The following is a 24,402-nucleotide window of genomic DNA, read 5'->3' as shown; positions in this document are numbered from 1 at the left end:
AATTTGCAGCTTCAGTTTAGCAGTTACATTAAAATATGAAATCACAGAATCATAGAAATCATAGACAATTTGAAAACAATGCAAAGGAAATAATTCTTGTGTCAATTTTGAATTTATATTATTAGTAAAATATAATTTACTCCTAGAAAGTCAGATTCTCATCTCCATATTTTTGCTAGGTGGCTTTTTAACTTTTTCTGCCTTTTCTGTTCTTAAAGGAACCTAGAAGTAAATTTTTCAAAGTATGAATCTGAGCAGTTATTGCTAATTTCACCCTTCAAATAGGTGTTAATATTTCTTTCTTTAAAGAAATATTAATTATGAGTGATGTGTGGGGCTGTGAAAGAGCCTCATCTCTGCTTCACTACTGTCAGTCCGTGACTGAGAAAAGCTCTTTGGAACCTGCTGTGCTATCCCTGGCATGGAAAGCTCTCCCCACTGCCAAGAATCCCCCACAAAACCTTTCCAGAGGAGTCTTCTCCTCTTTGTGGGTGGAAGGAAGTCCAAGAGGACTGTAGGGCTTAGAGCTGGGCTTCGTAGTGAGTTCTAATTAGGTCAATTGAATTGATTCTCACCTGACAAGTTCCTTTCTCAGAATCAAGGAAAAAGAAATCATTTGTCAATTCTATCCTGGGGTATTTAATTTGACCCCAAAGAGAATTCTTGTCTTTGCCATCTAATTTGTTGAAAAGATTCACCATTTGTTAGCAGAGGTTAAACAGTAAAAAGGAAGTGTTTGTGCATGAGAGAGTTTGGGGAATTAAGTGGGGAATTCCCTCTGGAAGTAGAGACAAGAGGAATAACGTAGTAAGAGCTCTTGTGGGCACTGTTATTTGTAGTCACAACCAGCAGTAGATCATTCCAGATTAAGTAAGTTTTGAACAAGTTTGTGTGTTTGTGGCAAGTTCACATTTTAACCTATTATTTTTTCAATGGTAAATGCATAATTGCAGGACTGGACTGACAGTGCTTCTGTCTTGTGCAGCCCCGGAGATGGAGATCGAGACTGCAGATGAGGTTGCTATTGTTGGAATAGCATGCAACTTTCCTGGAGGTAACTTTGGGGTAAAAGCAAAGCAGGCTGTTTGAAATCAGGGAGTTTTATTAATGTTGAAATGGAGGAAACCAACAGTTGTTGGTTTGTCCCTTAGTTGGATTGTTGCTTTGCTGCTTGTGGGATCTTTTTGAAAGGTGGTGCTGTAGTGGAAATGGATTTGTTTAAATTTGTCTGCTGACAGACAGACAGACAAAAGAAGGTGAAGTGCTGGCTGTGGGCAGGGCATTGAGCTGCACATGAAACTCATACAAATGAGCTGGATAGGTCTGGGATGATTTGAACTTTCTGTGTGTTCACTGGCTGGGTGATTGTGTAGTGTTACAGAACTCTGCAGAATCCATAGGAACAGGGCAGATGAAGGGCTGGACATTGTTATCAGCCATGCCTGTAATATGAACAGATTGGGTTTTCCTAAAAGAAAGCTTCTTGCTTTATTACAGTAGGTGGAGTAGATGCACTGAGATGGCAGAGAGAAGGTGGTCAAGGATTTTGTGGAGTTCCTTTGCTTTTAGACAAGCAGTGAGGGGATCAGTCATACTTTTTCATTTTCCTCTCACTAAGGAATGATCACTTCTTTCTGTGGCAAGCCTGCTTGAGCAGCCGAGATTTACAGATGGGAGGTCCTTGTTGCTGATTGTGCATTTCTGAGTCTGCATGGGGAGGGGGAGCACATCATTTAATCTGTTTTAAAAACTTTGTACAACAGGAGATGGAATTGACAATTTCTGGAAAGTCCTGGTGGAAGGCAAAAACTGCACCGTAGAAATCCCCCCCGAGAGGTTTAATACCAAGGAGTGGTATGATGCAGATGGTAACAAGCCAGGAAAAATATGTACAACACGAGCTGCTCTTCTGGATGAGTGAGTCTGTTACCCTGCTGCACTACTGTCTTTTGTAGTACTTAGACTATGGGCACAGCTGCTCAGGGGCTGTGATACGGGGAAGAATAGCAAATTACAGTAAGGTCAAAATAAGTGTCTTTTATTTGAATTCCACATTCACCTAAAATCCTCAGGGTGTAGAGCTTCATTCAAAGGAGAAGTTGACATGCACAGAAGAAATCTTATTGTCTCCAGAAATTTATACTTGGCAGGGTTGAACCATAGAATCCAGAATTACTTTAATGCTTAGTCCCATGTTAGATATTGAATCCTGCTCTGAAATGAAGAAATGATAGAAGGCCATATAAATCTGATCTTGGGATACAAGATTAAAGTTGGACTTGGTCTTTTGTATGCATGGGCCTATTTTGAAGATGCTTTTAAATATAAATACACACAAAATATTTATGAATGTATTTTTAGAGAAGCATGGGTATCTGTTGAAAACAGATCTGAGCTGATTCTCTACTTTTTGGTTTTAAATTTAGAGCACTGGTCTGTATTTGCTGAAAATAATCTGAAAAAACCCCAAGAAAACAAACCTAGAAAACCAGGTTTTGTGGGGGATTCTTTGCAGTGAGGAGAGACTCTCATTTTGTTTATAACTTGTTGAAGCTATGACCACATTACTGCAGAGGGAATCTCATTCTGCACATTTCATAGTTTGAGGAGTCCAGCTGGTAGTAGTGCAATAATCACGAGAATAGAAGTGGGTAGGAGTGGGCTCTTAACTCTGAAACGCAGAAGCCTTGATAAAATGAAGCATCTTTGGCTTATAAACATTTTCTTCTGAATTTCATAAGTGGGAACTGTGGCCTGAACACCAGTTACTGCTCAGCTTTTCATGACGTTGCAAAAGTTGTTTACGGTGAGTCTACAAGCAAATGGATGTTATATACATCTGTCATATTTTATTCTGGTCGGTGTATTTCAGATTTAATTCATTTGACAACCACCTCTTTGGGATTAATAATATGGAAGCAGAACGCATGGATCCACAACAGAAATTACTGATGGAGTGCACATACAAAGCCCTGGAGGATGCAGGCGTCCCTGTGGAATCTATCAGTGGCACCAAAACAGGTGTTTTTATTGGTAAGATGAAAATTTCATGTCAAAGAAAGTCTGTTTGAAGCTCACAAGGATTGGAGCAATCCTTCATAACCTTTCAATATGTTATCTAGCACTGGATCTAGACTGGAGATCTAAGGCTACTGTGCTATGGCACTAGTGGTTACTTTTGGTAAGAATTACCAGGCTACTCTAGTTGTTCATGGTACAATTCCTGTATCTCTTTTTGGTGCTCTTCTTCCTATGTTCAGGCACTGAAGGGAAGCAGGAAACTGCATCTGCAGCCCAAGCCTTATTAGGAAAGATACTCCCAAGCCAGGCTGTGATGTTCCACCCTTAAGGGGAAGGGAACACCCAAACTGTGTAATTGCTTGGGTCTGCAAAAAAGCACAAAGATTTAATAGTACATTACACACTTGGCATGGAAATTGGAATGTTAGTCCCTGACCTGCTACATCAGCACATGGCAGTGGGATGTGGATAAAGAGGTGGGGTGGAAGGAAAAAACAAAGGAAGAGATGAATTAAAGAAGGGGGAGAGAAAGAAGGAAAGAAATAGAGAAAAAGAGAGAAAAAGAGAGAAGAGGAGAAAAAGAGAGAAAAAGAGAGAGAAAGAGATCACCAGTCCTTCTTCCAGTATTGGTCTGGCAAATGACATGTGCAGGGTCTTTGAGGATCCTGCAGATTTGTTGGGGGTACCTTTTTATAGATATGTTTCCCTGCCCTGAAGACGGGTTGCTCTCTTTCTATACCAATTATCATGTCCAATTCCTTCTTTCAGACCTTTTTGGAAATGCTTTAGAGGCTTTGGAGTTCTTGGGTGGTCTCAATGCCCTCCCTCCCCAGCTTGACCTTGGGTCAATATTTCATTCCTGCTTCTGTCCTGGTGCTGCCCATTGTTTGTTGATGGGGGTAGAGTGGTAGGAAAGTGCCCAGCAGACAAGGACCTGGTGGTGCTGGTGGTCAGCAGCTGAACATGAGCCAGTGTGTGCCCAGGTGGCCAAGAAGGCCAGTGGCATCCTGGCCTGTGTCAGCAATAGTGTCACCACAGGAGCAGGGCAGTGATTCTTCCAACTGTGTATGGCACTGGTGAGGCCACATGGTTGAGTTCTGTGTCCACTTCTGGGCCCCTCAGTTCAGGAGGGAGATTGAGGTGCTGGAGTAAGTCCAGAGAAAGGCATCAGAGCTGGGGAAGGGTGTGGAGCACAAGTCCTGTGAGGAACAGCTGAGGGAGCTGGGAGTGTATAGCCTGAGAGGAGGAGGCTCAGGGGGGATTTTATTGCTCTGTACAACTGCTTGAAAGGACGATGTAGTGATATGGGGATCAACCTCTTCCACAGGCAGCTGGAGACAGGATGAAGGGACATGGATTCAGGCTGTGCCAGGGGATTTACAGGCTGAATATTATGGAGAAATTCTTCACAGAAAGGGGTGATTTGATACGGAAATCACTTGCTCAGAGAGCTGATGGAGTTAACCATCCCTGGAAGTGTTTGAGGAAAGATTGGATGTGGCATTTCATGCCATTGTCTAGTCAACTACGTGTTATTTGGGCACAGGGTGGACTCAATGACGTCAGTGGTCTTTCCCAATCTAACTGATTCTGTGATTTTGTGATTGTGTCTCTGTGGAGCAGAACAAGGATGTTTATCCCAGAGAAATGCTCCCCTACCTCCACATGGTCCCAACTCATTGTGGTTTTTTTAACAATTCTTGCTTATTACTGACAATCCTTGGATGGCTCCCTGGCTATCCGGCAATCGGTGTTTGACACGTACACATTAGCCCCTTATCTTCTGGGCTTCTACACAGGCCTATGCTTTCCCCCCAATATGCTGTTTTCCAGGATAATTTTGGTTGAGGTGTTCTGGGGATTAATATCCTTTTAAAGCAGCAGAAATCCTCCTGTGGACATTAGAATGGTACCAAGGTGCACTTGTCCAACTGCATTTGTTACTACCCAAAAAGTTACAGACAAGATGATACCAGATGCTCTTGAAAGATATTTAAAGGACAATAGTAGAGTATCAGCACATTATTGCTGGTGTAATCTGTGTCTCTTTAAAAAGGAGTTTTCTGGGGGAGTTTGCTTGATGCACCTATAGGGGAAATGTTTTAGATTACTTTAGTCAGAGAGATGCTCTTCTTCCATTGAGGGCACTACTCCTTACTCTCTGAATAGAGCTACTGCGCTTTCCACACATGCTTATGGACTTGGGGATCCACCATATTTCAAAGGTTGCATTCCCAGAAAGAGGACACAACTGATCTCACAGGCCCTGCTCTTCTTTACTATTTCTTATTGGTTGCAAGTGTGAAAAAAAGGATAAATACAAAATATTGAATGTAGTTTGTGCTGTGACCTTTAAATTGGTACATGTGAGGAAATGAAGCTAATGTCTTGTACATTTATGTCTGAACTACCGTCTTTGTAACTTGTTGATAAATCTTGTCATAGCTAAACTAAAACAATCTGAGTCTCAAAAGTCACAGAGATGTCTAAGCAGACTGAAAAAAAAAATCACAACACCAGGTTTTGAGCTGTACATGCCTATTATTGTCTTGGGTTAACTTGACATGTATCTGATGTTTTCCAGGTCTCATGAATCGAGACTATGAAATCATGGCCAGCAGAGCTGTGAATGAAATAAATCATTATGATGGTACTGGAACAGCAATGAGCATTGCTGCCAACAGGGTCTCTTTCACATTTAATCTGACTGGACCGTCTCTGACTGTCGACACTGCATGTTCATCTTTTCTTTTTGCTCTGCACTATGCCTTGCGAGCCATTAAATCAGGTAATGGGACTGAAGAGGTGCTGAACAATGAAATCAGAATTCCTACCATTTCTGTCTATCACCAGGGCCATCTCCACATGAATATGTTTCTGTTTGACTCCAGGAGACTGTGAGGCAGCAATCTGTGGTGGGGTGAACTGCATCATCGACCCCCGCACCTTTGTATCTCTCAGTAAAGCCAAAATGATCTCTCCAGAGGGCATAAGCAAACCCTTCTCCAAAAAAGCAGATGGCTATGGAAGGGGAGAAGGCTGTGGTGTTGTTTTCCTCAAACCACTGAAAAAGGTAAGATTTTTGTGAAGCAGCCTGAAGTAAGACTGGTTGCTTGTCTGAATTTTGTGTCTTCAGCTCTAATAATGACTATTCCAGAGAAGTTTTTCCAATCTAAGTTTAAGATTAATGAAGCATTTATTTTGAATTTATCAGCTTTCCCTAACATAGGGAAAGGAACTCACATTTAGAAGTTAACATCATATTCTGGTCGTTCTTGGCTTTGTTGTGTTGTTTTGTTCTCTACAGAAAGAGCATGAGTTTATTAAAGACAACTTAACTTTTCATGGAACAGGCAAAGGAAGACTACAGCAAAATCTGGGGTGTGATAAACATCAGTGCAGTCAATCAGAATGGCAGGTCCATAACTCCAATCACAAGACCGTCTCAAATAGAGCAAGAGAAGTTACTGCATAGCATTTATGGAAGTCGTGTTGATCCCTCAGTTGTGCAGTACATTGAAGCCCATGGCACAGGAACTGCTGCTGGAGATCCTACAGAAGCTGAGAGCCTTGGTAATGTCATTAGCAAAAAGAGGTCTTCCCGAGTTTCCATTCTGAAAATCGGTTCAGTGAAAGGAAATATTGGACACACTGAATCAGCTGCTGGAGCAGCCGGGTTAATCAAAGTGCTCCTGATGATGCATCATGGGAAGATTGTTCCATCCTTGCATTACTCAAAGGAGATGAGCAGCATTGATACGGAGAAATTAAACCTTGCTGTTGCCACAGCTGTAGAGCCCTGGGAAGAATCCAGTGAGTATGGAAGAGTAGCTGGTGTCAACTGCTTTGGATTTGGAGGAACCAATGCTCATGTTGTAGTCAGGCAGGTGAAGCAGCCAGAGCCTCTTCCTGCCTTTAAGAAGCCCCTGGAATTAGTTCTGCTGTCAGCAGCATCCCCTAAGTCCCTTCAGATGACAATGGCCGACACAGCTGAGCAGCTGAGCGCAAGGAACTCTGTAACTCTCCCAAGCCTGGCCTATACCTCTGCCTGCAGAAGAAGCCACGCCAGCTACAGGTACCGAAAAGCATTTGTCACAAATTCCCTCCAACACTTGCAGCAAGAGCTGAGGCTGGCAGCCAGCACGGAACCTGCCATATCCAAAGCGGAACCACAGCTGGTGTTTGTGTTCTGCGGCAACGGCGTCACGCTGAAGGAGTTCAGTGAGGCACTGCTGAGCTCAGAGCCGGTGTTCAGAGACAAGTGTAAGGAAATAGAAGACCTTTTTCAGCAGCATGCTGCCATCAGCCTCCTGCCAGCAAGAAATCATAGCCCAAAGGACTTGTTGAATCCAGAGCTTTGTCAGCCCTTGCTGTTTGCCCTGCAGGTTGCTGTAGCTTCCCTCCTGAAGCACTGGAGTATTAAGCCTGTTGCTGTTGTTGGCCACTCGGTGGGGGAAGTTGCTGCTGCACACATTGCTGGGTACCTGTCCCTGGCAGACGCTGTCAAAGTGATTTATCACCGGAACAGGCTGCAGGCAAAGACTCCCAGAGGCAGAATGCTGGTGGTTGGAAACATCCCCGTTGAAGAGATTGCTGAACGCCTGCATGCCTACTCAGGAAAGGTGTGCATTGCTGCTTTCAACAGCCCCATTTCCTGCACCTTGTCTGGGAGTGTAGAGGCTGTGGAAGCTGTCCAGAGAGAGTTAGCTGAAGCTTTCAGACAGAGAAACATCTTTCTTCATGTTTTAAATGTTCCAGCTGCCTACCACAGCCCCAGCATGGATATGATACTCGGGGAGCTGGAGGAGAAGATAGAGCCTTTGGAAAAGCAGAAGGGGGAAATGGAAGTGATTTCAACACTGACTGGCATGGCTGCATCTGAAGGTGACTTTTCTCAGGGCAAATTCTGGGCACAGCATACTCGTGAGCCTGTTGCTTTCACACGAGCCATCCAAACTGCAGCCAGAGGCAGGGAAAACGTGGTGTTTGTAGAAATAAGTCCTCACCGAGCACTGCAGCGAAGCATAAAAGAAACGCTAGGGAAAGGCACAAAGGTCTTGTCCTCTTTGCAAACAGATGCAGAATATCAGACGCTCCTCACCCTGGTAGGAAATCTCTTTGAACTGGGATTTAATCCCAACTGGCAGCACTTTTATAATGGGTATCAAAGTGTTCCTGTGGCCATTCCACGATATCAATTTGATCGCCAAAAACTCATGAGCCTGGATATCCCTCAACATGCAAGCCGAAGCGGTGTCAGCGCCAGTCATTCTTTGATTTACGGCATAAACAGTGACAACTTGGAGTTTGGCTGCCTGGTGTCCCAGGAAACGACACCGTACTTATATGAGCACAAGAACAATGGGGTGGCCTTAGTCCCTGGTGCTTTCTACGTGGAGCTTGGTCTGGCCTCTGTGATGAGCAGCTCAGAACCCAAAGTGCCTCTGAGCACTTGCCAGCTGAGTATCAGTTTTTCTGCACCGTGTGTTCTTACACAGAATTCCCAAGTGCTGAGTATCAAGCTGAGCCCACAAAAAGCCATGACAACCTTTGAGGTTCTCTCTTCCTCCAACGCAGTTTATGCTGCTGGCCAAGTGGCCAAGGGGCTTGAAGGTGTGGTGGAAGAAAGCAGCATCTCCTTGCAAGCCATCTATCAAAGATGCAAGTCAGTGATTAGCAGAGAGGAGCTTTATGAAGCACTGTCTCAGGTTGGCTTTCAGTATGGCTCCATATTCAGGCAGCTCAGTGATGTGCATTATTGCCAGGAGCTAAAGGAAGCTATAACAAGCATAAAGGTGAATGAGGAGACTGCCAGAGACATGTACAGCTACTGTATCCACCCAGTGCTGCTCGACTGCTTTCTGCAGATGACCGCTGTCCTGACCTCAAGGACGCTCCACTCCAGAGCAGGCTTTCCTTCAGGGATAGGCAGCCTGGTGGTGCTCCGCCCGCTGCAGGAGGAAATGATGATATACATGAGAATGAGCAAATCCACTGGGAGCTGCCTTGAGGTCTGCGGGTGCTTTGTGGACAAACACGGCTCTGTTTTGGCCGAGCTCAAGCGCGTTGCCATCACTTTCATGAAGGAATCGTCTTCCAGAGACAATGAGTTTCTGTTTCAAAACAAATGGAAAGAAGTCTCCCTTTCACAGACAATTGGACATCTGGGGTTTAAGCCCAGAGTCCTTGTGTTTGCAGACAAATTTGGGATAGCTGAGCAGCTCAAAAATCACTTGCATCCTGCTTCGACATATGTTATGTATGAAGGCTGGGATTGCCTCGTGGAAGGCGATGCACAGAACAAAATGAGAGAAGAGGTTAAGGATTATGATGAAATTCTCTTCCTGTGGGGAATCCAAAAGCTGAATGAAGATTCCCCGAGGAAAGCAGTAGATCAGTTGGCAAAGTGCTGCGAAGCCTATCGCCAGGTAGTGGTGGCCCTAAGAGAGAAGAGGTCTCGCTGCTCCGTCAGAGTGATCACCTACAGAACAACAGAGAGATATGTGGACCACATTAACTGTGGGTTTGCATTGTGTGGCATGACCAGAACCTGTATTGTTGAATTTCCAGAAATCACATTTCAGTTGATTGACCTCAGCTCCTCCACTTCCCTGGACATCTCAGTGTTAGCAGATGTTCTTCTCAAGTACAAAGGTGGGGACTATCCGGAAGTCTGCATCAGCCAGGGAAGAATTTATGTGTCCGAAATCAGACGCACACCTTTTGTAGATGCAGATTACATCCAACCTGTAAGATCACTCCAGAAATCACAATCATTCACTTTGTACACTTCTGATCCATACACAGCAAAAGACTTGTCTGGGGAATTATCCAGCAGCACTGCAACTCAGCTTGACAAACAGAGTGTTGAAATTCAAGTGGATAAAATTTGCTTGCACTCAGAAGATTATTTTCCCATTAGTGTTTCTAGCTGTAACTTTGGTAATACACTGTATTGGAACTCCCAGGCAGGGGACAAACACAGGCTTCTAGCTCTTGATTTCAGTGGCACAGTCACTGCAACAGGCAGTGATGTGAAAAAAGTGAAAGTGGGAGATCACGTGGTTTCATGTTATCCCACTGCTGCATCATCCAGAGTTCAGATTCCAGGAACAGTTTGTTTCCATGCAAGGAAATTCCCATTCCTCCAGAATGTCCCTTGTGTGTCATACTTCATCATTGCATGGGAGATCTTCACTCAGAGGTTACCCAAAGGAAAACATGGCAGAACATTGGGTATTATTACTACAGAGCCATCCTCAGTTCTGTGCCATGTTCTTTCTGCAGCAGCAGAAGAGATGGGTTGGAGAACAGTCCTTGCAAAGCCCACTCCTAACGTGTTGCAATATATTAACCTGTGCAGTGCCCTTGTTATTCTTCCTCCAGTCAACAGACTGTCTCAGGAGGACCTGGCCCACATGTCCTTTCTTAAAGATGTGGTGATCGTGTGTGGCAGGCAACAGTCAGAATGCATCCAGAATGTCAGTGAAATTGATCATGAAAACGTCAGCTTTCATATCCTTGCTGTTGCCCGCCTTTTCCAGAAAGCACCTCTAAAGGAAGTGCAGAAGACCATACATGCCTGGATCAGTTCCATGGATATGAAATGGTTTAAAAATCTCTCAGGTTCTGTTTTTCAGCAGACTGAGAATTTTGAAGGGCTAAATTCTGTGATGTCCTATTTCACCTGCACTTCTGTCCCCCTTGCTGTCCTGAGAAGGCAGAAAGACATCAGTGTGCTTTCAGATATCCCATTGTACGAGCCCCAGAAGCAGCTGTTCAAGCAGAATGCTGTTTATGTAGTAGTTGGGGGGCTCACTGGACTTGGCTTTGAAACAGTGAAATTCATAGCTGAGAACGGGGGAGGGTGTATTGCAATTCTGTCCAGGAGAATTCCCAGCAGTGAGAAGCAAGAAGAGTTAAAGGCTTTGCAGCAGCAGTACAAAGGGAGCAAAGTAGTGTCTGTGCAGTGTGATGTGACTTTGAGCAGCGATGTTGAGAAAGCTTTCCAGTCCATTGCCACCACCTTTGTGGGGAGCCCCATCAAAGGGGTGTTCCAAAGTGCTGTTGCTATACACGACGGCCACCTTGAAGTGCTGAAGCTGGCTGACTTCCACAAAGTGCTGAGCCCAAAAGTAGCAGGGACCCTAAATCTTCACTGGGCTACCAGAGACCAGGAGCTTGACTACTTTGTGTGCTACTCCTCTGTTGCTTCCTTTCTGGGCAACGCCACCCAGACAAACTATGCAGCTGCAAACTCTTTCCTGGATCTCTTCTGCCTCTACAGGAGGAACTGTGGGCTCTCAGGCCAGGCCATTAACTGGGGTGCTTTGAACCTCGGCATTCTGCTCAACCAAGACCTCATTCAGAGCATTCTGGAATCCAAGGGCGTAGACATTCTGCAAGTGCATGAAATTCATGACTATCTCAAGAAGACCTTACTTATAAATAACCCGCAGCAAGCTGTGGTCAAATTGAACTTTCACACTTTGTATCATCATGTTTTTACTCAGATTATTTCTCTCAAAAGTCGCTTCATAACACTTATGTCAGAAGATTACATGAACAAGATGGAAACGTCTGAGGAAGCTGAAGTCCCCGAGACCGCCTTTCTCAAATCTGAGGACTACATCACCTCACTGATGAGTGACCTCACAGGAGTGAATGCAGATGAACTAACCATGAATACGCCACTTTCATCTTTGGGCATGGACTCTATGTTAGCCATGACAATTCAGAACCGTGTCTTTCGGGAGAGAAAGGTGGACATACCCGTTGTGAAACTGCTTGATCCTCACACAACTCTGTCAAGTTTAGTGGCGGTGTTCGAAGAAACAAGCGATGCAGATGGAACAGCTGGAAAGAAGAATGCTGTGATTGAAAGTGCAGAAAATGGGAGCTGGCTATAAGAATCTCCCCAGTCAGGAATTGTGTAACTCTGACAATACTCAGGCCCTTTGCAGCATATCAGAATGTGTAATTGCAGAATGTTTGGTGATGCTGAATGTACTCATCTGGACTGACTCAGAAAAACCCACACCATTATTCTGCCATTATTCTGCTGGCTGTGTTAATTTCAGTCAGTTGTTTGACTTTTTACTTTAAATGTATTTTACCTTAATTTTCAATAGTTTTAACTGGAAATAAATAGGCAATTTTGTACACATTTTATTGAGTATTGCATTCTTTAAATTGTATTCAAATTTTGATGAGAACTGTGTATTTGCGCTTCTAAACAGTAAATATATACATAAAGCTGCATAAGGTTATCAGCATTTTTCTCATATTCTATTGTTAATATATATTTTTTAATATTACCAAATATTTTTAAATACAGATGTCTATTTGAAAGTCTGATGTCATTTTCAAAAGCCTAATTTTTCTTGTCTTGAAAAATATTAACAATTTGCCAAGTGTTACCAATTGTGAAGCATACAGAAAAGCAAATGTTTTTTATTATGAATTAAGAAATTTTTATGAAAGCCCAAAGAAACAGGAGTAATAAAATGTTTTAAAAAAAACTCCAATGTGTATTTTCACCATATTTTTTTTTCCCTTATGTGCTCTCCTACTTCAAATTTTTGTAACCCTAATATCTGCCCTGCTTTTCTCCATTGAAAAAAGCAGTCTTTTCCGCAAAGACACTGAAGAAAACTTTGTTTATAGTTTTTTAATATGGGAAAAGGGTAATGTGTTGTTTCTCCCTTTTCTCCCTAATTCTGATGAGTTGTCCTTCGCAAATCTAGTTGTATTTTCCAGTGTCTGGTGTATCCATGGTCTGTTAAGTTCCCCTGAAATACTCTTATCTCCAGGCTGAAAAGTTCCCTTAGTCTCTCTTAGCCCTCGTGCGCCAGCCCCAAAGATCTTGGTGGTTTATGCCAAAAGTGTTCAGGCTTATCTCTATCTTTCTCATGGTGGAGGGCCCAGAGCTGGATCAGCGTGCTGCTACTGGCTCACTGCCAGATGGACTTGGCACAGCTGATACCACCCTTCAGGCCTGGCAGGCCAGTGAATACTCCACCCAGCTTATAGTTGTCTTTTTCAATCTATCTCGCATCAGTTTGGCTACAAGGATGCATCGGGACACTGCTGAAAGTCCTTATGGAGTCAAGGTGCATAAAATCTCTCTCTTCTCAGTGTTTTCATTCTTTAAGGTAATCAGGCTAGTCAGCCTCCATATCTCTGGAAAATCCACGATGGTTGTTCCTAACCACTTTTTCATTCATGTCCCTTACTACCTGAGTCATTTTGAGCTATGGCTCTGTATGGGCAGAGATGCTTGTGACCTTGCCCAAGCATTTTGGGAAACATGGTAATGAAGTGAGGAGTAGTTAACTGTATACATGTATATACATATATACACATATGCAGAAAAGCACTGGGAGGATTTCAAATCCAGAGTGGTTCTGGTGTGGCATAACCTGACCAACAGCCAGGCAAATGACAAAGCAGAGCATTTGTTGTCTGCAGCACATTTGTTGTACTCGTTTTCTGGGCTGCTCCCTGTGCAAAAACACAAGAACCTTGTAGCACCGATGTCAAGGTCAAAGCAGTAATCCAACAGGGCTGCTTTGCACAGCAGGAGTAGATAAAGGTATATTAGGGAGATTTTATCTGTGTGACAATCTCTCACAGATGCCCACATTGCACAGTTGTGACTGAATCTATTGATTTCAGCCTTTATACAGACAGGTCTCATTCTAAAAGATTGAAGCACCAACTTTGGCTGGCTGCAGTTCTTTGGTTTTCTCTCACCAAAGCCATCACTGCTCCATCAGTGCTGTGAAATCCCTCTTATCTCTTCTATGTGTTTTGCTTTTGACTGCTTCTGTGAATCTCCATAAATATTCCAAAGGTCAGAATAGTTGAACAGAAACAAGATCATTGCCAGCCTCCAGAAATACAGTGAGAAACCTAAGCTCAGAAAACGTTCAGGCAAAGCATTTTCAGCTGCAGCCAGGGCAATTATAAATAGCAGTTTGTAACACAGGGTAAGGCAGCAATGGCAGAGCGCTGACTACTCTTTCATTTATAAATAATAAATACATAGACCATATGACCAGAAAAATAGCCCAGGAAATCCACACAGATGACAAAATAGCTCAGAGATATGATTGATGTCCTGAAGGCAGCAACTAGCTGAAGGAGAAGGCAAAGACACCTACAAGCAACAGAATGGACTGCAAATAGAGAAACAACCTGTTTCTGCAGTACTGTAAGAGCAGTGAGAAAGTCCTGAGTCCTGTTCTGTCCTACCAAACATCATAAATGGAAGATATAAGCAGCCCTTTGCAGTTGGCAATGATTTTCCTAATACAGCCCAGGATCCCATCAGCCTCCTTGGACCCCCACTGCTGGCTCATGGACAACTTGTTGTCCTCCAGGACCCCCACGTCCTTCTCCACAGAGCTGCTTTCCAGCAGGTTGACCCCCAACCTGTCCTGGTGCAGTGGGTTATTCCTCCCCTGGTACAGGACCCTGCACTTGCCCTTGCTGAATTTCAGACAGTTCTTCTCTGTCTATCTCTCCAACCTGTCAGGGCCCCTCTGAAGGGCTGCCCAGCCCTCTGGGGCTTGGGCCACTCCTGCCAGCTTTGTGAACTTGCTGGAACAGAAGAGGCCTCTGCCCCTTCATCCAAGCCATTGATGAATCAGTCAAATACTGGGCCTAGTATTGAACCCTGGGGGACCCCACTAGTGACAGGCCTCCAGCTACACCGTGCCACTGATTATCACCTCTGGGACCTGGTGTTCAGCCACTTTATTTTAAATAGATTTAAAAGGCTTTGTTTTCTTCATCAGCTGTCAAACATGATTGCAGAGACCTGTACTGCCACTTCCTCCTTAAAAAAATGATGTTGTTCTCAAAACCTGAATTGCATTTAGATAAATTACTTGTGAAAAAAAAAAATCTGTATCTGTGTTTAACAAAAGGCTTTTAGTGACAACGTTCTTTGGTGTTTGCAATTAATCTCAGATAGTTAATTACATAGGGCTATTTTTAATGATTCTGAGCCCTCAGTCTCCAAACTGTCAATCCTGTCATTAGAGGAAAGATCCCATTAACAGGATGCATATTCAGTAATCAGATTAATGTGACTGTGGGACAATACTTGAAAAGCTATTAATTTTTCCAGGCAGAGCCTGAAGTGATATAACATTTGGACAAACTGCTAAAACACCTGGTTCCCCTTCTCTGAGTACAACCATAAATGCAATTAGTCAGATATGTTCTAAACAGAAGCAACATAAATACAGAATTAATGGCACAGAGCCCTAATGTTTCTTTGGAAAATGAGCTCGTGGATGGACTTTTTGCTTAGGCACTTCATCAAAACATTCTCCTGTTGCATAACAGGAAGTTGCAGACTGAACTAATAAATGCCTTATCCTGCAAGTAAATCAGCGTCTGTTTCTGGTTTTGCCTGGATCACAGAACACCTGATAACATCCATGTTGGCCCGGAGGCATGTTCTGCACCTGGATCAGGGGCCACAACCATCCTGTGGCAGGACTGACATGGCAGTGGCCAAAGCTCTGCCAGGGCCCAAGAGTGGGGCTGGCTGTGGCCATGGCCTCCCCCTGTGCCTCTGGGAGCCTCTTCCCCATGGTCCCACCTGCTCTGCCTTGGCCCCAGGCCCAGGCAGCCAAACCCCAGGCTCAGGCAGCCAAACCCCAGGCTCTCATGAAGCCAACATGTGTTTTCTCCTTCAGATAACACTCCAGAGATGTAGGCATTCAGTTGATAGTGGGAACATTACTGACAATGGCTTTTTTTCAGTCATACCTTACAAGTGCATCAAACATTGATTTTTACTGTAAAGTAAAAATGCTGTATCATAAATGGACCCATGTAAATGTTTTACTTAATGTAGTCAACAGATTAAGACATGTCTAACTCAACAGGCTGTTCCTATGGTGCTGGTGGAATGTAATCCTCACTCGGCTTACTTGGTGTTTGCACCTGTGACCTCAGAGCCAATTATAAGAAATGGTGACATTAATAACAAAACAAGACATAAATTTTGCAAGATCCTTGGAAAGCTACAGCAAAATTACTCAGACATGTGAGGCTCTTTGCATGATGAAGGGACTGGAACACCTCACATGTAAGGAAAGCTGAGGCAGCTAGGATAGTTCAGGAGAGAAGGAGGCTTAGGGGAATCCCATTAGTGTACATAAATTCATGAGAGGAGGGTGCAAAGGGGTAGAGCCAGGCTCCATTGGTGCCCAATGACAAAACCAGAGGTAACAGGCACAGACTGAAACATAAGAGGTTCCCTCTGAACACCAGAAAACACTTTTTTATTGTGAGGATGACCAAGCACTGGCGCAGATTGCCAGGGGGAGGTTATGGAGTCTCCATCCTTGAAGGTATTCAAAATTCTTTTAGACATGGTCCTGGTAACATGTTCTGTGTGTTCTGGCTTGAGCAGGGAGTTAGTCCAGATGGCTTCTGGAGATCTCTCCCAAGCTGCTGTGATTCTGTGAAGTCCATTGGCAGATGGATTTGATCATCTCCATCAGTTCAAATCTTGGGTAATGTATTAAATAGAGCCTAGTGGAAAAAAACCCAAATCAATTCAGAAGCCTGTGACTGATCACCTTTTTTCCCCTTTACATCCCTTTAGCCCACCCTTCAAGCTCTGAGGGAAGACCAACCCCCCACTTTTGAAAGAAGTGCCCAGAGAGACAAATTTAATTATGTTTATGTATTAGCAAGACAATTCCACAAATTCCAGAGTATTTTAAAAAGTATTTTTATTAAAAATCAGGCCATCATATTCAGTTTGACCTCTAACTATAAGACATATTTTTTTTTACTTTTAAGGAAGCATTTTCTATTGCAAACTTAGAAGCAAGACCCATGCATCAGTAAAACACAGAATACAAATTCCATGCATGCTGTCATTACCTGTGACTTTATAGGTTACCTGGAATTCATTAGGAGATGACAGTCTTACCTACTGCTTCACTCAAAGACCCTCTTCAGTTAGACTCTTCAGGTCAGACCAAATCATTCTAGATTAGTCGAGGGTGAGAACAATATACTTTGAGAATAGCTGACACTGCACAGAGCAGACAGGCTGCTCGTTTCAGCTGCAGTGGTAATTTTGACTACTTGGACAACAGCATGTGACCCTGGAAGAAAGAAGCTGACCCAATATAGAAAAAACAGACACCTCCAACCCAGGGAGCGATTGGCGTCTGACTCCATTGATTCAGAATGCTGAACAATATAGTTTTACTAAAACTATATTATATTACATTATAGTATACTATACTACAAAGAATAAATCCTATACTACTAAAGAATACTAAAGAAAAACTCGTGACTGTCTTGAGACAGCCAGGACACAGCTTTGACCAATAGGCTAATTAATATAAACAACCATCACCAGAATCTAATTAGGAACTCATGTCAGGTAAACAATCTTCCTAACACATTCTACATGTGCAAAAACAACAGGAGCAGCAAGTAGAGATAAGAATTGTTTTCTCTTCTTCTCTCTGTGCTTCTCTAGAAAAAAACCTGGGAGAGAGAATTATCTCTCTGTTCAGAGAATGCAAATGCCACAGACCCACTTTCCTGTTATTTTCATGGATGGATTTAGCAGAGTGACATCTTTGATGTAAAGTTAGTCACAGACACTCCATGCACACATACACAAAAAAAAAAAAAGAAATATTTTCCAAGATAAAACCATCCAATAGATTTTGATGAGGCCTAATGACTCCCCTCTCTAAAATACCTGCTTTACCACTGGCAGCAGGAGGAACCCAGGACAGGTGGCTCACACAGGGCTGTCTTGGGGACAGCCAAACTGATTTTCTTCAATATTCACAGAAATTCAACCTGCATAAGCGTGGGTGGAAAATCTGTAGCCTTCTGGCCTATGTTTGGCAGAAGTCTGTGGAATTGGACAGGGGTCTGAGTATGGAAAATGTCAGACAAAATTCATGATGGTGTTACTCCAGTCTAGATGTATCAGCCCACAGCAGAGGAGTGGCCTTGTCCATGCTTCTGACAGGGATGAGAGCTGATGGAACTGTTTGAGCCACAGTACTGGCTCAGAAAGACACGCTTACATCTCTCGTGAGAGTAAAGGAAGATTTTGTTCACTTGATGTGTTTCTTTTCAATACTCAGAACAGGAAGAACAGGCTTCTGTGTAGAAATGCAATTTCTTGTCATGACACCATTTATTGCAAAACCATTAAGAAATTTAGAGAATGCAATGTTTCATATTGACATAATGTACCTTTAGTTCCATAGGTGAACTGAAGAGAAAAAAGCTGGTTGTTCTGCTTTTAAAGTAATAAAGCCACTAGGTGATGGAACTGATAATTTCTGGCAACAGAAAAAGCTAATATGATGGAAATACTATTGGAAAGATTTAATATCAAAACATTGTGTACACAAAAGAAAATGTGCATGGTGTGAGTTGCCTTCTTGTTGAGTAGGTGAGTTACTGCAATCTAAAACTTCAAATAGGATTTTTAGCATGGAGAGACTGTAATACTCCATGAAGTAAATAACTGTTTTCATGAGCTGTGGAAGACTGCCCCAGTGAGCACATAGTCATTCCTTACCCTTCCAGGAATTCAACCCTCATTTTGTCTTGTAAACCTTCTTGGCTTTATATCCTGAAAGTGCCACGGGAAACAGTGGTGATGACTGGATTTTGCATGTTTCCTCATCTATTTTTACTGTAATTTCTGGATTAACAGTTCTTCACCTTTCAGCTGTTATTTGATAAACCCCTTTGTAACAAGGGCAGATGGGCACCGAGCAATGTTGCCTGTACCTTCACCTCCTACAGTGACTGCTGTGGCCAGATGTGGCTATTGTGGAATCCAGTTTGTGGCCAGGATGGCACTGAGCAAACTCAGCATAATGTATTTGCTTCTTTGGAAACTGCTTAAATCCACACATAACTTACTTGTTGATGCTGCAATATTCTTCCAAAGCAAGAAACCACAGTTTCTAAGCAGCACCACAGTTGCTGTGCTAGCATTGCTTTCAGGGAAATCTGTTTGAGAAAAGATTTTTCAAGATAGAACTCATGTGCTTGTGGAATATTCTTTTGCTAAAAATTCTTGTTCCAAATTATTGCAATGAATAAGGACTCGAATTGCCTTAAATTTTATTGGGACAAAAGTCTGTTTAAAGTTTGCTGCCTGAAGGTGCATTACAGCAAATATAAGCCCTTTATTAAACTGGTTAGACCCACTGAAGCGACAAGATTTTTACAGCTAATAGTGTGAGTTTATACTCCCAGGGACAGCCCCTAAGGTTTAAAAGCACTAGAGATGCTCTGTGATTAGCAAAAAGGTACCTTTTTGCAGCACACAATAGTGAATAACATAGTCTAGGTCTTTAAACACCAGGTTATGTTTTTCAGAAGGGAATTGCTGAGGTAATGATGAGCTCCTCATAGCTGGTGTTTAGACCAGAAATAAATACACAGCGATTCCCAGGATTCTCTGGTGGGAGGAAGATACTATAGAAGTCATGTATTCTTCTTGGTTAGTAGAAAGATATTTGAAATTTGTGACATGGGGACAGAAGATGCAGATTCAAGTATATTGGGGGTCTTAAAGGCGGAACAAAAATATGTGGAAACACTAAAGTTACTGAGCACTAGATTTAACATTATAGGAACAGCTTTGGCAATTCTTGTTGACTTTTATGAATTAATATTATGGCTGCATTTCATAGATTATATGCTACAAATGCTAGTGTGGTAAATCAGTACAGACAATCCATACTCTTGGTGCAAACCCAGCTCAGTTTCAAGAGAGATTCCATTTACTTTATTTACCAAGTTGATCACTGATCAGTTGAGCAGTCTTCAAAAGTGCTTACTCTGAAGTCTGACTTGGTTAAAAACCAACTTTGGTTAATTAAATTTTCTTCAAAGGATGTTTACATCACATCAGTAAAGAGATTGCTCAGTATCTGTGATCCTTCAATGCATGCACAACAGAGTTATGAGGAAGTGGAACTCCCTGTGTTCAGCATCTTTATGGAAGCAAGAAGCAGCTGGTGAATTTGGGAAAATACGGGGCTGGCTGGGGAGAGGTTTATGGAGAGCCTCAAGTGGCTTATGAAAATAAAGACTGCTCTTCCCAGTAGAGGAAGCCTGGACTTATTTCTCTTTTCTCAAAACATAAAACACACCTGACTAGCTGAAAGCGAGGAATCAGTTGTTCTCTCTGGACTTGGAAGTTACCTGCCCATAGAAATGTCAGGTTTGCTGGTGCTTTTCGGAAACATTTGGTTTTAGCACTGCCACGGTTTAACTCCAGCTGGCCACAAACTACCATGTAGCCACTGGTTAAATCCCTCCCCTTCCCTCTCCTGGTGGCATAAGCATAAGAAGCAGAAAAAAGTAAAACTTGTTGGTAGAGATAAGAACAGTTTAGTGATTGAAATAAATAATAATAGTATAAATAATAATAAAATAATAGATTAATAATATAATTGTAATAGTATTATTATTATAATTGTAATAGTAATAGTAATGGGGAGAGAGAGAAAGAAATAAACCCCAAGAAAAACAAGTCACACTTAATACAATTCCTCACTACCCACGGAGCCATCCCAGCCAGCCCCAAGCAGCAATTGGTGGCTCCAGGCCAGCACCCCCCAATTTATAAATGGAGCATGATGTTCTAGGGTATGGAACAATCCTTTGATTATTTCAGATTATCTCTTCTGGCCATGCCCTCTCCCAGCTTCTTGTGCACCTGCTCACTGGCAGAGCATAGAAAATTGAAAACTCCTTGATTTAGAGTAAGAACTACAAGCAACAAAGAAACCATCAGTTTGTTATCAACTTTGTTCTCACACTACATCCAAAACACATCACTGTACTAGTTAGTAAGAAGAAAATTAACCATCTCAGATGAAACTAGAACAAGCATGCAAAAGAAGAAATGTTTGTTCTTATCTTTTAGATGTCCCAGTTGTGCTTCACAGACTGATTACCGTACTAGAAACCAAGGTAAAATAGTATTGAACTTAAACCAACAGAAGTGGATTCAACACTGCCTGGGATTGCTGCTTCTTCAGAGGAGGCCACTGAGCAATACACAAAAAACTTGATACTGTCTTGTTTTTAGGCAAGCAGTAGCACAGAAACAGGATAAAACTCCAGGTGTTTGTAGAAACATGTCCTCAGAGAGGTTAAGTGATATGTAGACACTTGGCACACTCATATCACAAACCTGATTGATCCGGGATGTACAACAGACTGGCAGCCCTTCTGTGCACCATTTGCTCTTTACCTGAATCATTTCTCTGAGTGTCCCAGTGTCCATTCTGCAATACCCATTATGATCACAAGAATTCCATTCCCTGTCTGTATATTTCTGCTGCTGAGATGCTCTGAACCTGAAACTGTCAAAGGGTCTTTCATTGCCAGGTCTAGACTACTCAGAGGACATACGGGCAAAAATACAAATGCTGTGTAAACCTGGCATTTTTCTGAACTTAAATTCCATTACTACATATGTCAAATAAAGAGAAAGGTCAGGTGCAGAACATCTGTCATGGTTTAATTCCAGATGGCAACTAAGACACACAGCCACTCACTCTTTAGGGGATGAGGGAGTGAATTGGAAGAATAAAAGTCAGAAAACTTGTGAGTTGAGATAAAGACATTTTAACAGTTAAAGGCAAAAGCTGAATGCAGAAGCACAGCAGCCTAAGGAACGAATTCACTACTTCCCATTGCAGGCAGGTGTTCAGCCATCTCCAGGACAGCAGGGCTCTATCACTTGTGTAACAGTGACTTGGGAAGACAAACACCATTACCTTTTCCTTCCTCCTTTCCTTCTTCTTCCCCCAGCTTTGTATATTGAGCATATGATCTGGGATTTCCTATGGGCTGGATACAGTTGGCTGTCCTGGTTGTGTGCCCTCCCAACTCCTTGTGCACTCCTAGCCTCCCTTCTGGTGGGGTGAGGAGCAAAAAAGGCCTTGACACTGTGTAAGCACTGCTCAGCCATAGCTAAAATGTCCCTCACTTTTCAACAGTTTCCAGCACAAATCCAAAACATGGCCCCATACCCCCTACTGTGAAGAAAAAACACCACAAGCTCCAAGCATTAAAATAAAACTAATAAAAATGCTTTAATGGAACAGAGAAGAAATATGAAAATTTCAACTACTGCCACTTATTATAGCATTACTTACATTTGTCTCTTGAAAATTTTATTTCTCCCTGCAGTTTTTACAGTGTTCACATAACATTCAGCAAAGCTGAAAGCAGTGGGAGTATCACTTCCCTTTGTCAGTGCAGTGTTTGTATTTGGGGCATTTCTGTGAAAGGGTGGGGACAAGGAAGTGGGTTTTGCTTACAGCAAGCTTCTCCATTCTTTTCAGTGGGGAGTTCCCAGTCCCAGAGCCATTGCTCAGCAGTGGTGCCTCCTGCCTGTGAGCACTTCATGAGGCTGACACCCCTGAGCTGTGCATCTGGGCAGGGCCAAGTGCAGCAGGAAGCCCTCTGCCCATCGTGCCCCATCTCCAGGGTGCCTTGTTTCCACTGACCACAGGAGATCTCTGCACTACACTGCAGTGGCATTGGTCCAACAGCCAGCTCTCTTCAGGTATGAATGAGTAAGATCACTGAAGAAATCACTGGCAAGGGTGTCACTGAAAACCAGGTTTAATATTACTCAACAGCACAACAAAGTTTGTTGCCAAGCTTTACTCTACTACTTGGAGAACAGTTAAGATACACTGAAGGAAAAAAAAGGAACAAAATATAGTAAATGACCTGAGAGCTATCTATGTGTGTTTGAATGTGTGTATTTAGTTGCATGTGACAAAGGATAGAAAAGAATACAACACAAAAGATTAGCAGCACTCAAATGTAACAGTACTTAAATTTAACTTATATCTTAAATGTAACTTATAACTTAACTGTAACAATTTAGCAAAGGAATAACACTTAAAAGCATTTAACTCAGTTTATAACTTAAACTTACTTGCAGGCCTAACTTACTTAGATATCTAAGGTACTTAGATATCTAAGAGAGCAGCATTTCTCCCAGATTCGCTATAGCATGTGTGTACGTGTGTATGCCCACAGACATAAAGGCCAGTGCAAGGTACCTGTGAAAAATCCCCCGTTTGGATGCTTTTGCACCTCCTCAGTGTGTGAAGGGTTGAGCCTTGAGGAGCGGGGCTTTTGGTCCAGGATTCATTAAATCATTCAGTGATCCTCCAAGTACAGCAAGGCTCAGTGTTGGCAGGCTCTGAGAGGCCCCACTCAGAGGGAGGCCACTGGTCACAGCCCACTGCAGCTCAAAGACTCATTTTGGACCACTGTTTATGGGGCTGCAAGAGTGGGGCTTTGTTCCAGCCTGGCCACACTACAGGTCAGCAGACTTTCTCTGAAAGTGTGAGAACAGGGATAGGATGCTATGGAGACAAGGAAAATAGTTTCCAAGGCTTCTCATGAAAAAACCCTGGAGCTAGTTAGACAGCAGTAGTTCCTAGGAACAGACAGTGTTTCTGATAAGCTCAAGAGGAGCTGAGCCCAGGTGCTGTTCATCAAGGCTGAGGCCTAATGAGCATTTTTCAGCTGGCAGTGCAGCCTGAGAAAGAGAGGGGAATGCACCAACACAGTGCTCCATTGCCATTGTTGAGCAGACCTCCATTAACAGTTAAAGACACTTAGACAATCATCTCTCATGTAAGTGGATCCTTAGACCATCTAGAGTGTGTGGGCAGTTTTAGGTAAAGAGGCTTCAATTAATGTGTGCAGATTTATTTGAATCTGCAGCAGACCCCCCCCTCACAGTTCATGGGCCTGTCTGCCACTTCCATAAAGTCTATTTAGAAGAATAATGTCTTCTAAAGGATATTCTACTAGTAAAACAAAAATTTGTCTGTCCAGATTCCTCTGGGTCATTTTAAGCTTACAGGATGATAAAAGCAAGATTTTAGGGAGAGGCAAATTGCCAGGAACTATTTCAAATCCCTTTGCTGTCTCATGCATTATTGTGTATGGGATGAGTTTAAAACAAACCCAGTAAACTGAAAAGCAACCAACTCTTTCTACCTGACTAGGGAGGAGAGTTGGCATGGAACAGAACCTCAACAGGCAGGTAGGCAGGCCAGCTCTGTGGAGAATATGTTTACAGCAGTATATTGCCATTCCCATCCCAAAGTCTCCCTGAACAGGTGTAATTACCTGCCTTTCTCACTTTTGTGATTGCCCTCAGAGATAGTTCTTGTCATGCAAGAGAGCATAACCCTGGTGGGGAGTGCCCTGCTGAGGGGCAAGTGAGGTAATTCTCCCTTAGGGACACAGTGGGTCAAGTCTGTCTTGTGTTCTTCATGCTTTCACCTGGAGCAATATGATATC

At 42.9% G+C, this 24,402-nt stretch overlaps 1 protein-coding gene across 1 annotated transcript; it reads left to right on the top strand.

Moving 5' to 3' along the window:
- The first annotated feature begins 993 nt into the window (after nt 1-993).
- Nucleotides 994-12,223, top strand: LOC102060716 (phthioceranic/hydroxyphthioceranic acid synthase-like). The gene is made up of 6 exons (XM_074534554.1): nt 994-1,054; nt 1,764-1,917; nt 2,873-3,033; nt 5,606-5,809; nt 5,913-6,094; nt 6,375-12,223. Exons 1-6 carry the CDS (start codon nt 994-996, stop codon nt 11,928-11,930), a joined length of 6,318 nt encoding a protein of 2,105 aa, XP_074390655.1. The 3' UTR covers nt 11,931-12,223.
- Nucleotides 12,224-24,402: the final 12,179 nt, after the last annotated feature.

The sequence above is a fragment of the Zonotrichia albicollis genome, chromosome 1 (genome assembly GCF_047830755.1).
Source record: "Zonotrichia albicollis isolate bZonAlb1 chromosome 1, bZonAlb1.hap1, whole genome shotgun sequence".
Lineage (NCBI taxonomy): Eukaryota > Metazoa > Chordata > Aves > Passeriformes > Passerellidae > Zonotrichia > Zonotrichia albicollis.
Note: the sequence above shows the minus strand (reverse complement) of the source record. Positions and strands in the feature narration are given on the sequence as shown.